Raw genomic sequence first — 15,126 nt, forward strand, 5'->3', positions numbered from 1 at the left:
TCATGTTTAGACCCTATCTTAGACATGCATTTTGTAATGTATTTGAGACTTATTCCATTTTGTTATTTATATTATGACTCTTTTAATAACTTAATAATCGGCTTTTATAATTGTTGTTGAGTATTATCTTGCCTAACAAGTGGATTAGGTGTTATCATGGCCTTTGGTAGACTTTAGGTCGTGACACCTAAACATAGCCAAAACCTGGATATGAGGCTAAAAGGAACTACCAATTTCCAACACTTTAGATCATCATGTAAATCTAAAACACTTTGTGCAAGAACAAAATCATGAAATCTTCAATTCTGGGTAGTTTCAATTGTTCAAACTAGGACCAAAACCTAAGCATGACAAGTGTAAAATCTGCCAGTTTCCTGTGCAATAAAGCAGCTTGTAATTCTGTATTCAAAATTTGTAAACTTAATATTAAGTAACCATCAGCTCTAAGCAGTTTCAAGTGTACACAACTGGACAAAGGCCCCAGTTCTAGGTTCTGAATCCACAACTGTGCAATTCCATACCATGTGCGTGCCTTCCATTGAAACTTTCTCAATAGATTGAGCATCAAGTGCTAATGTCGCACATTGAGAGATAGCCAATAGAGAGGACATGTATAGAGTAATGTTTCCTGCAAAAGAGAATACATTGTTACTAAAAAGAAATATCATTAATCTATCCTCCATTAGCACTTGACCACAGTGGCAGTGAACTCTTTCTTTTCTACTCTCCATCACTCTTCTACCCCTCACCTTTATCTGTATCAGCTCCTCGACAGTCTTACCCACAAGTGGGGACGTTGTAACTTATCATTATTCACAATTTTCCTTCCTTCTACATCTTTTCTTCAGGGATTTGGGCTTGTGATTAATTACTCTTGCAAAAGCAACTTGAAATCAGTATAAAGGACTTAATAAATTATCATCATTAAAATATAATGCTAACAAACTAGACGATATACTTCGACGAGATATTCTAAAAGATAGTTGTGTTCGCAATTTTTCCTTTTGATTTCTACAAGCATAATGTCACATCCCGATCTTGGGGAGCGGGACTGGTGCTCAACTGAGGTAATCCAGTCAAGCAAGCCTGCCAGGTGCCTACTATCCAATCTTGCCCATGAATAATTCACAAAGAAATAACATGTAATGATCAATCGAGACTGCACACTACCCATTTTCATTCATTAAAGGGTTTCATTGATGGTTAGCAAAAGATACAAGCTCATGGCTTATAAGTGGAATGAAACGACAAAACAACATTTAGAGTTTTTCCTCATATATATGTGACTCACAATGTATCTACGGAGCCTCTAAACATATATGATAAAAATTAAGGAAGTGCCAGCGACAAGGCCTCGGCTATATCTCAAAATAATGTACAAGAGTCAACACAATATAAGGCCCCGGTGTAGAGTAGGGCTCGCCGAATCAGTTGAGAGGATGGTACACGACTATCGAGAACTTGTGCCACCTGCTAAGGTACCACCTGCATCTATTAAAGATGCAGCGTCCCTGACAAAAGGGACGTTAGTACATATGGAACAGTACTAGTATGTAAAGCTAAATACCCTCACATGGAATAGAATACCAATATAGGTAGAGAAAACATCGAAGCAATGAGAAAATCAATAATATTTAAAATGCCAAGTTAAAACATGATAAGAAAGTATAACATAAGTACAAACTTCAAATGAGCATTAATAATTTTGGTTGAGAGATTATTAGCTACTGACATACCACCATGTACGTGGCAGAGAGTCCGATTTTGGCCCGATCAGCTAGGCCGTCTCACCACAATGTTGTTTGGGTTGACATGGTCTTTGTTGGCAATCAATTCATCCCAATTAAGGGGAAATAATCTCATCATGGTGTGAAGGCAATTTATCTCCCAATCATCTCATACACCAGCATGTGTAGTGCGGCGTAGGCCTTTACAACCGACATTTTCTCGGTGACATAACGATACTCCCAAAAATATTTTATGTAAGGCATTTCCTAAATCATTTTTCTTTTTATCGACTCCTGGGACGTATATCATTATTCATTTTGGAACTAAAACATGAGTATGCAAGAGCTGAAAACACATTGAATTGCTTCCAAATAGGGGAGCATAGCGATTTGCAATTGAAACATGAATTGAAATCATAATCATTTGATACATCAATCACATTTGAAATAGTTTTCAAGGGAGAGCATAAGGATGGTAATTGAAACAAGATTTGAGTACATAGGCATTTGATAAATCATTCATTTAAGGCAATTTAAAATAATAAGAATAGGGACTTGGACAAACCATACTTAGATTTCATAAGGGGCTCATAGAATCTGATTTTACCGGCGGAGTTTAGCCAACATACCTCAATCGAACTTTCCTTAGGATCCCTATGAAGTTCCACTTCTCTTTATACTTCAATCTACATCAACATAGTTCAATAGAAACTACTATTAGTAAGAATTCTCATAATCTAGGTTTTTTAGGCATTTTACCAAACACTTAGCGTGCATACTTCTCTACAACTTTCTACAATGGGATTTATTCATCCCTCAACCAACTCCCATTTCAACAATTCATCTACCACCATCCTAAGGCAACCAATAACCTCCATTGGCACGTGCAAGCCCAACAATTTACTCCCAACTCAAGAATTGCATCTTCCATTCTTCACATATACCCAAATTCGTGATTGGGGGCTTATGGATTCCAATCAATATCGCATAAGCCCCAACACTAAAATATTATTAATCCACTCACTATAGAATAGCATGTGAGCCAAGGATAAATTTTTACCAGGTTAGTTGAAGACCTTATGAGTTTTCTTCCTTGAATCTTCAAGAAATGGGTAAGAATTGAAGTGCGGATTTGTTAGAGCGCTCTCTCTCTCTCAAAAATCATATTTCCCATCTAAAACGACCTCCAAGGCATTTTATTAAAAATAAAGTCACGTAAAAAAACCAAAAATTCCCCTCCAAGTCGGGTCTGCGATTACGGAATGGAGCGCGGAATGCTTCTGCGCTCTGCGAAAGGGTCCTCTAGATTTTGAGTTGGAACTGGATAGGTCTACGACGGATTTGCGGTTCTCGAAATGGTTCTATGTTCCGCACATTGGACTACGAGATCTCCTTCAAAAATTTCCCATGTGGCCTGACCAATTTCGCGATGAATATGCGATTCACAAAACAGTTATGTTGTCCGCATAACCCACCACGAAATAGCCCTCAAAATTTAGTTGTTCCTCCCCCAATCCACGGTGATTCTGCAGCCAGCGGAATTGATTCACGGTCTGCATAAATGACCGCAGACCGCCCTCTCATGTCAAAACTTCTTCCCACTTCACGACGCATTGCACAATCGACAAATCCATATTGCGGTGAGCTTTTACAATCTTCTAAACATATTAGCTTGACTTTGACATTAGAAAATCGTTAAATCCTGGGCAAACTCTTACAGAGCCTTACACATACATGGGATCAGTGACGCCTTAATTGATTGGAAATAGAGAATTAAATTGGCTTAACCCGTGAGGCTAGTTCAACTCGGATTATTCACGCCACGTACTATTTTTTTGGAATATGTTTAAATTTTAGTTAGAAATTTAACAATATTGCAGATCTAGACAATATCAAAAATAGTGGTGCGCGACCCTTTTTCCTTTCACCACTCTTCTTCCTCTTCTTGTTGCTTCTTCTTCTTTTTTTTCTTCGCTTTCGTCTTCTTCCATTTGTTGTTGTTTTTCTTCTTCCTTTTTACTCTTTTCGTTGTTGTTGCTTCTTTGTCTGAAGTTCGTAAAAATGACTAAAATTGTACTAAGTTATATTTTGTGGCTATGTTCTTAAATAGTTGTCTTAAAAGTGATTATTTGTGCAAATGTCGAAACTTGACCACTTGTTAATAATTTTAAACCCATTAGAGTTTGAAAATAAATTCTTGTTCTTGTAGAAACGTCATTTTTTTGTTGTGATTAGTGACTATTAGGTAATGAACTATGGACACTGCTATTTGCCTGTTCTTGTGAAAAACGCTATTTTCTTGTTGTGATTAGTGAATGTTAAGTAATGGACTATGGACACTGCTATTTGCTTCAAAGTTTATTCACTTTTTTATTTTGTTTCATAAGTAAAGTCGTGAACTTGTTCACCACATATTAAAAGTCGAAGCCATGTGATTGGTCACTCTTGATCTAAACCTTTTCTTTTATGTGTTTTACTTTTCTTTTTTTCTTAGTCAGACTTGTGTAGCTAAATATCTAATGGTCTGTCTTCTCTAATTATTTCTTTCTCATTTTACTCCTTATTTTTATTGGGTGCTTGCTAGAATAATCCAAATCTTTTTCGGTAGTCATTATTTTCATATTACCACTCCACTAGAATGCAAATGAAAAAACCCTACAGGTAAGAGGTGATAGTAGGAAATTGTCCATCATCAACTATTTTCAGTGTTTTTGGATGATTTACAAAGTAGTAGATGTGAATTAGAGTTCAATATTAAACTCTATAAAGATAAAATTGTTAGTATAATAGACAAGCAAAAAAAATATCATGTTTAAAAGAATAGTTCTGGGTTACATTCAGAAATAACATTCGACCAGCGTAACTTCAGAAACAATGAGGGGGAAAAAACCTTAATACTTTTATCATTGAAAAGTCAGAAATATGAAATGTGACGACTAAGTCATAGTGAGATTAAAAATCGATACTACCTTGGACCCTAGAAACATGGGCTAAGCAAAATTATAAGAGTTACACTTTCCAAGTAATGTTGTCAAACATCCCATACTCCTTAACAATGTTAAAGTAGAACATCAGAATTGGAGTTCGTGAAACACCCCCTAAAGGTAATTCATACAATTTTGACAGCCTTAGAGAGGACATTCATTTGTTCATGTGGTCTTTAATATAAAAGATGAAGTGACCACCACAACTTTCTATATTTCCTCGAGAATGACAGAGCACAAAGTAGTAGTAGTACTTTCATCGCTCATCAGTAGATCAGTCTGACCAGCAACACCTCATTGACTAAGGGACAATTCCTAGAGCTCATTACTTACATCAACCATTATGTTACATTGCTAACTAAATAAGTTAAATTCCATTGGACAAGAGTGAATACTATGGAAAGCAAAAAATAAACAAGGGAGGACAAGATCCTGTGATGCATGTCAAGGTACTGGTAATTAAAATCCTTGTCTGCTTTCCAGGGAGAATTGGAAAATCAAGTGCCACAAAGCCCTGCCATCACATTCATATATCCAGTTGCTCGAGGTTCATCATGCTCGCTGAATTTTGTATAAGTTGCTTCCTAATATCAACCTGTATTTGCCAAAAGGGAGATGGGTAATAAAAGCGAGCCAATAGCAAAAGGGTGGAAAGAGATGGACAATCCACCATAGTTATTAAAAGGAAATGCATTAAGTCTGCTCCAATAAGTAGGTATCCCCAAGAAAAGATTCAGCCTAACACTTCATGCAGAAAAGAAAGAGACATACCCTGGATCCCATAAGTGAAGAGAAGACAACATTTGCCTCAGCTGCGTCCTCCACCACTAATTGCTTTAACAGCCTAGTCTCCGGGTTCATTGTTGTTTCCCATAGCTGGGCTGGCATCATCTCCCCCAATCCTGAAAATATTTCCATCGCATCACATGAATTGAACAAGGGAGGTTTAGAAGAACTTGCATGTGTATGTATAAGAGATGCCTAAGTAGTGTATCGACATTGCTGGGAAAAAACACTAAAAACAACAATCACATTCATTAATAGAAAAGAAAGCATCCAATAGAGAAGGTTAGAGAGTTAATATGTATAGTGCCCCACATTGGTAGAGAAGGGTTTAGTACTAAGTAAACACCCTATATAAAAAGGGCTAATGTAAGACACATGAATACAAGAAATTCTTTCTTCCCATGTCTAACTCTCATAGACAACATCAAAAGTTGGGGAGTCCATGCTGCCTTCAAAAGCTATAAGTAGGATACAAGGCCCCAAATCTGAGCACATGCTTTTTTTGTGCCAATGTTCATGCAGCAAGGCTTTCTCTTTCCACGAACTCCCTAAGGTTATCTAAATTGGTTTTTGCCATTTGTTCTGGGGCCCTCATTTAGCTGGCTAAAAACTTTGGCGAACTCTTCGATAATATCGGGATATGCAACTGAACATTTCTCATATGGAATACGCTGTCTTCAAAACCAAAAAGCCAAAACATGTCATGTTTCTTATCTCACCTTTGAACCTCTGTATGTTATATGATGCATTTGAAGGGAAGGAACGCTGGACCTTTTTAAGTTCTGCATCATCATAGCAGTAGTATACTTGTTTTCCCCTCTCAACCTGAAAAATTCCAAATAGAACATTAAAGGACAATAAAATACATAAGCTGTTAAGACAACATCCGAAAGAAAATAAACCTTGTAAAGAGGTGGAACACCAACATATATGCAACCTTCCTCAAAAAGAGCTCTCTGCAACAATTAAGAATATCTCAATCAGGTTCTCCAAACAATCAACTACACATCTTGATTATTTCCCTTCATAATTCAACTGTTAGATCCCAGCAAAAAACTCTAGTTGATGTTTCATTAGACCATGAATAAAAACGAAAGGGGCGCACCTGATATCTGAAGAAAAAGGTTAACAACAACGTTCGAATATGAGCACCGTCGACATCAGCATCTGTTAAAATTATGATTTTATGATAACGGAGAGCTTCCTTATTAAAATCCTCCCCCTGAGATGCAGAAGATTGAATGAGAAAAAAGTCTGAATAAACAGCACATTGCACGAACCTAAAAGATGAGCATAGTACCTTAACTCCAAGTCCTAAACCAAGAATAAGATTTTGAATCTCTTCATTTTTATACATAGCTGCTTCATCCTTTCTTTCAATATTCAAAATTTTGCCTCTTAAAGGAAGAATAGCCTGCAAAACATGAATAACTGATATAATTTACATTGCAGTCAGAATATGCCATTAACTTAGAAAGCAGTAAGAAATTAGTCTTCCAATCGCCCCTTCTGCTACACAATTTCTCCAGATAAGTTTGATCTATCTTTGACCAATGTAAATATGCATTATTCACGCTTCAGCTGAACAATTCCTTTTTCCTTTTCTGGCCACAATGAGGATGTCAGGTGGGGAATCAGGTTGCAGAACTTCCATCAGCAATTTTGTAAGCTACAGCATTGTCTGAATAACAGGGATAACTAATCACAGAGCACCAACGAGTTTAGTTACCTGAAAGCGCCGATCACGGCCTTGTTTTGCACTTCCACCAGCTGAATCACCCTCAACGATGAATATTTCTGAAAGATTTCAAAAGAAAAAAAGATTTTGAGAAAAGATCTCAAATTTCACCAAGTCTCTCTGGTCCTCGTATTAGTTACATATTTAACAAGCTCGGTACATATGATTTGTATGCACCGGCTTGAGGAGGAGTGTTAGATAGTTATGTATAAATAATCCTAGTCCCATATGTAGTAGGAGTAAAATATGTCCTAGTCTCATATGTAGTAAGGGTAGAATATGTCCTAGTCCATATGTAGTAGGAGTAGAATATATATTATATATAGGGCTCAGTAGGAGTAGAATATATATTATATATAGGGCTCATTGTATCATTGTTAATAAGATAGATTTTTCTCCCGTACATTCTCACATGGTATCAGAGCTTCAGTGAGAATTATGGATGCGCGTCATTCCAGCGACATCCGAGAAGAAAGATCTCATCGCCGTGCAATTTTCCAGCAACTTCGTCTTGTTCCCAGGGTTCATCACTGCTATAGTGGTACTGTGCATATACCCATACCACCATCAGAAACCTTTGTGCGACCAAACCCTAGAAATTCCAGTCCCATCGGAACAGAAAAGTCGGTCACCGTGCGTCTTTCCGGTTGATGACTCACGATTGATTTGCGCTATCTCCTCATCGGTAAGTGATGTGCGAAAACCAACACTACCATCTTGTTCGAAAAAGTCAGGCAACAGAACCCCAGTCAATCGCTCCCACAGAAAGTCTCTCACACGCCTCCACGCGCCGCCAGAACTAGGGTTCCGACGAGCTACAGTAACTTTTTCGGCACGTGTGAGCCATTCCAGCCACTTTGTGACAAAACTTCTTCAGGACAACTTACTTGTCCAGTGATTCTGAGCCTACTCATATAAATTACATCAAATTCTGACAACTTTTATTTTTTCTGGCGCGAACAATGATTTCCGGCATGAACAGTGATTTCCAGAAAAGTTTCTGTTTTCTAATGGTGTTTTAGAACCTATTTTGCAGTGTGAATTCATTTTAGTCTCACTATTTTCAAATTTCTTCGACGACTTTTCGACCGACTTCTGTTTATCATCAACCACCTGGTTTTGTTGCTCAAGGGAGTCTAGTGGCCTTGTATGTCGCTTGCGCCAGTCGCTTTATGGTCTAGAGCAGTCTCCTCGAGTCTGGTTTGGTAAGTTCAGCACGGTTATCCAGGAGTTTAGCATGACTCATAGTGAAGTCGAATGATCAGCTCGTAGATATTTTCACCAAGTCCCTTATTGGTCATCGTATTAGTTACATATGTAACAAGCTCGGTACATATGATTTGTATACACCGGCTTGAGGTGAAGTGTTAGATAGTTATGTATAAATAATCCTAGTCTCATATATAGTAGGAGTAAAATATGTCTTAGTCCCATATGCAGTAGGAGTAAAATATATATTATAATTCTATGTCTTAGTCCCATATACAGTAGGAGTAAAATATATATTATATATAGGGCTCATTGTATCATTGTTAATAAGATAGACTTTTCTCCAGTACATTCTCACACACATAATCCAACTACACAATTAAAGAAACATAACACGAAAGATCCTGACATCAGCATATATGTTGGGTGCTACATTTCAAAATTTTACTCCCTCAATCCTGGTTTTACATGAGACTCTTCTTCATAATACACAATGTTTGACACACTTAACATATTATCACACTTTAAATTACCTTGAGAAATTTAATTAATTACACAAATTGGTTTTCAACCATGAAGTGATATCCTCTTTATCAAATACTCCATATATCCTTTTTGGCCAAATACCCAAATAGCCCCTCAGAATTGACACGAAACAGCAGTTAGATACTCTTTTTTTATTTGGTAAAGGTACATGCCAATTAGATATTTTTACTTTACACACCTCAACTAGGCAGGGATGTGTCTCTTAGACATCTGAATCTGACAGTAATATGCATGCCTCCAACTCATTTTTGAGCGCAAGAATTGACTAAGTTACTTTTGTTTTCTTTTTAACTTGAATGCTCACCATATCAAGCCATCTTACATCCTTATCCCCCACTCTAGCGATCCTCAACCCCCCCATCCCCTATCTCCAGCGATTACTTTTTCATTTTCAAAACTTTGACTTACAATCTTAATCCTTTTTCCTCAAATTATATTTTCCAAATCTTCAAACTGTTACTAAAGAAAAATAAAGGAGAATATCTTACAGTTTCTCTTAGAGAGAGTAACATCTAACACACACGCTAACAAGATAAAATTGCTACTTTACTTTTTCATCGACCATACATCCTCACTTTCAACATTTTTTACGACACATTATGTTCCACACATTATGATCGGGGAAAAAACTCTACCTCTTTCTGAGATTAGGAATCCTATTGCTGCGAGGGAGAAAAAGTTACCTCAAAAGGCAGCAATGGCTCTTATAAAGGAATTCAAAACTATTCTCCGTGTCTCAAAGGAGATTATGTCAAAATAGTCAATGGTTCTTTAACACCTATCTCAGGTTATGTCGTTTGTACTCCTAATATTGAACTATTATCTGTGATCCATGTCCCCGAGTTCCCCGTCAATCTTTTATCTGTTAGTGCCATCACCAGAGCTCTAAACTGTAAAATCAAATTCTTTCCCGATAACTGTATTTTTCGGGATTTTCAAACATGGAAAAAGATTAGCAGTGGTAGATTGCATGATGACTTGTCTATATTAGATGGAATTCAAAACTCTAGTCGGACCTTTTTTGGGGAAAGTAAAGATATCAACCAAGAAATATACAACAGCATAGACGGTTAGGACACCATCATTCTTTGTTTTGAAGAAGTTATATCTCAATTTGTTTTCAAGGACTCGATTTGAACTTTGTTTTGTGATTCGTGTGAATATGTCAAGCATACTAGAAACTCTTACCCTGTGAGTGATAATAGAAGCACAACTCCGTTTATGACTATTCATTCTGATGTATGGGGTCCTACCCAAATTGTTTCTTTGTCCAGTAGTCGATGGTTTGTTGCTTTCATTGATTGCTGCATTAGGATGACTTGGGTATATTTATTAAAAGTCAATAGTGAAGTTTTCTCTTGTTTTCAGTCATTTTATAAGATGATTTGTACTCAGTTTGATGCCAAAACAAAAAATTTGAGAACTGACAATGGTAGCGAATACATGGATAAAAGATTTGGTGCTTATTTGGAGTCCAATAGGATAGTCCATCAGATTAGGAGCCCGTTTGGATTGGCTTGTTTTAAGTGCTTTTAAGTCAAAATCGCTTTTAAGCCATTTTGTAGTGTTTGGATAAAGTAAAAAAGTGTTTTTAAGCTAAAATGACAAAAACAAGCCAAAAGCCAAAAGTTAGAATTCCTAACCTATGGCTTAAAAGTCACTCAAAACAAGCTCATCCAAATGGGCTCTAGTTGTCCTTACACTAGTGCACAAAATGGGGTTGTTGAAAGAAAAAATAGGCATATATCAGATTTAGCAAGATCTCTTATATTCACCATGCATCTACCAAAACCTTACTAGGGTATGCCATTCTAGTAGCTGGCCTATCTTATCAACAGAATGCCACTTAAACCCTTAATTTTCAAAGTCCTCTGAAAGCTTTAAAGGGTAAGAATGAATATATTGTTCCTCCTAAGGTGTTTGGGCGTGTTTGCATGGCCCATAGTAGGAATTCTAGAAAACTTGATCCTACAGCTATAGAATGTGTTTTCATTGGGAATTCTCCGACACAAAAAGGCCACAAATGTTATCATCCTCCATCTTAGAGATCATTTGTTATGTCATGGGCGGCTTTTCAACTGTGCCCCATGACCTCTTGGGCGCGCCCCGTGGCGTTCTAGCGAGCCTTCCAATGCCTAGCGCCACGGACGGCCCCGTGGTCTTGGCCGCGCCAAGTGACAAGCGCGCATGTGCCTCTGTCACCCCACCGATATCCCTCGCCAGCGCCCAACCGCAGGCAGATGCCAACAGCGCCGCGCGCGCAGACAACGCCGCGCGCGCAGACCCGGATGTCAAAGACTATGCTGCTGTCAACGGAACTGTTTCTGCCTTATAGCAAACTAAGTCTTTTTCATTGTAAATATAAAGTAGTTTTATTCCATGTACTTCCATTATGTTTCTCTAGCTTAATCAAGTCTAGTCTTGTAGCTTTGGATTTTTTTTTTTAAGCATTATTAGGGGGATCAAACAATCAAACTTTCTAGCAAGCAAACAATTCTCTATACTGGTGTCTCTCCCCCTCGACACCGCGTTACCTTTCTGTAATAGCTTTCATTAATGCAATCAAGCTTTCTTTCATTCTCAATTCTCATTCCTGTTCTCTCAATTGCTCTTGGCATTGGTTTTCCTGTACGGCACTGACAATCTAGTCTAGCGTACGGAGGGGACCTCAGTTGGCGGACAGCAACTGCACTGACATCAGTTGTTTAGCCTTACGTCGCCCTTCCAAGGAATCTCAGGAAGGCGTCGCGTAACAGTTGGTATCAGAGCCTAAGCTCGACATCAGACGAGGGAACGCATTGCCATTACCACCATTTTTGACCATGGTGAATCATGGGAACCGCATTGCGGCCCTTGAAAAGACGGTTGACGGATTACTACCCATCATGGATACGGTGCCTGAACTAAGAACTTGGACGACCTGGACCGCAGGGTGCTCCAGGCCGAAGTTGACATTGAAAACATCAGTCGTGACTCCGAGGGAGACCGGCAAACGGCAGCCACAGAGGCAGCCGAAATTTTTGGCAAATTCGAGGGACTCCAACAGGAGCGTGTCGAGGATTTAGCTTACAGGGCACAAGAGGCAGACAGGGTGACTGCCATGCAACAAACTATTGACGACTTGACAGACAAGCTCAATGTCGTAAATGCTGCTTTACAGGGCCTGCTGCGAGGCGGTGGAAACCAGATCGGGAGCGCTGCAAACCCCACTTCCGCGACACAAAAACTGAAAATTCTTGAGCCAAAGCCATATAGTGGAGCTAGGAATGCCAAGGAAGTGGAGAACTTCATCTTTGATGTCGAACAATATTTCGATGTTGTTGGGGGCCTAGAAGAAGCTAAGAAGGTAGCAACTGCTGCCATGTATCTTCAGGGTGATGCTAAACTCTGGTGGCGGGTGAAATACGAAGCCATCAAGGCCGGTGAAGATGCTCTCGAAACATGGGCAGAACTGAAGGCAGTCATACGCCTACAGTTCTTCCCCGAAAATGTTGAATACAATTCAAGGAGAAAGCTACGGGAACTCCGCCAAACCAAATCCGTGCGGGACTACGTGCGGAAATTCTACGCGCTCATGCTAAGCATACGCGACATGGGGGACAAAGACAAGCTCTTCACCTTCCTAGAAGGGCCGAAACCTTATGCCCGTATGGAGCTACAAAGACAACGGGTAGATACCCTGCCCAAGGCGATCCAAGCAGCTGAATGCCTTGCGGACTATCAAATGGAAGCTCGGAAGGATAGGCCTCAGCCGCCTGCCCGAGCGGGATTCAAAGGGGGCCAGTCTAGCAATGGTGGCCCTAGCAGAAGTGGGGGAGATCGGGGCTCAACCAAACCTAAGGCTCCCTCCACAGGCAGCAACAGTGCTGCGTCTAGCAACAATGATCGGGGGAGGAAGCCTCCTTCAGGATGTCGTCATTGCGGCGGACCACATTGGAACAATGAGTGCCCACATGCACAGATGAACGTCCATCAGACTTTTGATGATGGAACTGATGACGACTCAGATGATGCGGATCAAACTGAACCAGTAGGTGCCTTCAATGCAATTGTTGGCTCCATTTCTGAGGCATTAGCAGAGACTAGTGCTGGCATCCGTAAGAAGAAGGACCCATGTCCAGTCACCAAGAAAGGGAAAAAGAAGGCGAATGATGAGGCTCCTCTTAAGCACGAGAGGACCTTAATGTTCGTTGAGATGAAGGTGAATGGCAAGCCCATTCGGGCCATGGTAGACACGGGTGCTACCCACAACTACTTAGCCTCGACTCAGGTGGAGCGCCTTGGTCTAGTTGTAGGGAAAGGTAGAGGCCGTGTCAAGGCTATCAACTCACCTCCCCAGCCAGTAGGTGGAATAGCCAAAGAAGTACCGGTGAAGCTTGGCCCTTACGAAGGAAAATTCAACCTGCGCGTGGTGATCATAGATGACTTCGAGTTGATAGTTGGATTGGAATTCCTGAGGCAAACCAACACCATGCCTATACCGTATGCTGACATGTTACTAATGATGGGAGCAAACGGGACCAAGCCCTGCATTATCCCGTGCATGCCCATGAAGATGGCCGTTGAAAACATCTCGGCCTTGCAGTTGAAGAAGGGGGTCAAAAGAAATGAACCCACGTTCCTTGCAACCCTCTGCATTGAAGATGTAGAACGCTCCTCGGGCCCCATTCCTGAGCCCGTGAAGGAGCTACTACTAGAGTTTGAAGATGTCATGCCACAAGACATGCCAAAGCGACTACCGCCTAGGCGCACTGTGGACCATGAGATTGAGCTGGTGCCGGGCGCGAAGCCACCCGCCCGGGCGCCTTACAGAATGTCACAACCCGAACTCACCGAGCTTCGGAGACAATTGACGGAAATGCTAGACATAGGGATTATCGTGCCCTCCAAATCCCCATACGGGTCCCCTGTGCTATTCCAAAAGAAACATGATGGTAGTCTACGACTCTGTGTGGACTATCGGGCTCTAAACAAAATTACTGTGAAGAACAAGTACCCTATTCTGCTAATGGCAGACTTGTTCGATAGACTAGGTGGTGCGACGGTGTGCACCAAAATAGACCTGAAGACAGGTTATTGGCAAGTTCGGATTGCAGAGGGTGATGAGCACAAGACAACCTGTGTGACAAGATATGGGTCGTACGATTTCCTGGTTATGCCATTCGGCTTGACTAACGCCCCAGCTACGTTTTGCACTTTGGTGAACCAAGTCTTCCGAGAGTACATTGATGAATTCGTGGTGGTCTACTTGGATGACATTGTGGTATATAGCCAAACATTGGAGGAACACCTGATGCACTTGCGGAAGGTCCTAGCTCGATTGCGGGAGCATGAACTATATGCGAAGCTATCTAAGTGCTCCTTTGCTCAAAAGCAAATTGACTTCCTCGGACATGTCATCGAGGAAGGGCGGATCAAGATGGACCAGCAGAAGATTCAGGCAATCACAGATTGGCCGTCGCCTAAGGATATCCACGCCTTGAGGGCGTTCCTTGGTCTATGCAATTTCTATCGGCGATTTGTGAAAAACTACTCCCTCATTGCAGTACCATTGACAGAACTCCTCAAGAAGGTCACGCCTTGGGAATGGGGACCCAAGCGAGCTGAGGCCTTCAACGCATTGAAAGCGGCTATGTCTAGTAGCCCCGTCTTGGCCCTTCCTGATCTGGCCAAGCCATTCGAAGTACAAACAGATGCATCTGACTATGCCATCGGTGGAGTCCTGCTACAAGAAGGGCATCCTGTAGCGTACGAGAGTCGGAAGCTGAAAGATGTTGAGCGGCGTTATGTCGCCCATGAGAAAGAATTATTGGTTGTCGTCCACTGCTTGCGCCTCTGGAGGCACTATCTGCTGGGGACCCCGTTCGTGGTCAAGACAGACAACACAGCTGTTAGCCATTTCATGACCCAGCTGAAGTTGAATGGTCGACAGGCCAGGTGGCAGGAACTCCTAGCTGAATTCCACTTCAACCTGGAGTACCGAAGTGGGAAGACCAATCATGTTGCTGATGCGCTCAGTCGGAGAGCTGATCTAGCATTGGTGTGCCTACTTGCCACCCTAAGGGGGAGCGAAGTAGCCACCTCCATCAAGGACCAGATACAAGATTTACTCATCAAAGATCCTGCTGCACAGTAT

General features: G+C 40.7%; 1 protein-coding gene and 1 long non-coding RNA gene across 5 annotated transcripts in view; both read right to left on the reverse strand.

The window, feature by feature from the left end:
* Nucleotides 1-401: 401 nt before the first annotated feature.
* On the reverse strand, nucleotides 402-3,874 carry LOC142181152 (uncharacterized). Of its 2 annotated transcripts, XR_012709521.1 has the most exons (3): nucleotides 1,737-3,836; nucleotides 750-873; nucleotides 402-628 (listed from the first exon to the last, which is right to left on the reverse strand). It is a non-coding gene; the product is annotated as an uncharacterized LOC142181152 (long non-coding RNA). The 2 variants fall into 2 exon arrangements; XR_012709520.1 differs by having other exon boundaries at nucleotides 750-3,874.
* Nucleotides 3,875-4,742: 868 nt separating this feature from the next.
* LOC107830362 (DNA gyrase subunit B, chloroplastic/mitochondrial) overlaps nucleotides 4,743-15,126 on the reverse strand; it is a 40,700-nt gene continuing 30,316 nt past the window's right edge. For all 3 annotated transcript variants that reach the window (XM_075253545.1, XM_075253544.1, XM_075253543.1), the window contains exons 15-21: nucleotides 7,227-7,294; nucleotides 6,798-6,911; nucleotides 6,603-6,719; nucleotides 6,400-6,453; nucleotides 6,217-6,322; nucleotides 5,483-5,613; nucleotides 4,743-5,306 (exon numbers count right to left, since the gene is read on the reverse strand). In XM_075253545.1, the coding sequence (XP_075109646.1) occupies nucleotides 5,238-5,306; nucleotides 5,483-5,613; nucleotides 6,217-6,322; nucleotides 6,400-6,453; nucleotides 6,603-6,719; nucleotides 6,798-6,911; nucleotides 7,227-7,294 (659 nt within the window). In that variant the 3' untranslated portion in view covers nucleotides 4,743-5,237. The remainder of the gene's footprint in view (nucleotides 5,307-5,482; nucleotides 5,614-6,216; nucleotides 6,323-6,399; nucleotides 6,454-6,602; nucleotides 6,720-6,797; nucleotides 6,912-7,226; nucleotides 7,295-15,126) is intronic.

This window comes from Nicotiana tabacum, chromosome 5 (assembly GCF_000715075.1).
Source record: "Nicotiana tabacum cultivar K326 chromosome 5, ASM71507v2, whole genome shotgun sequence".
Lineage (NCBI taxonomy): Eukaryota > Viridiplantae > Streptophyta > Magnoliopsida > Solanales > Solanaceae > Nicotiana > Nicotiana tabacum.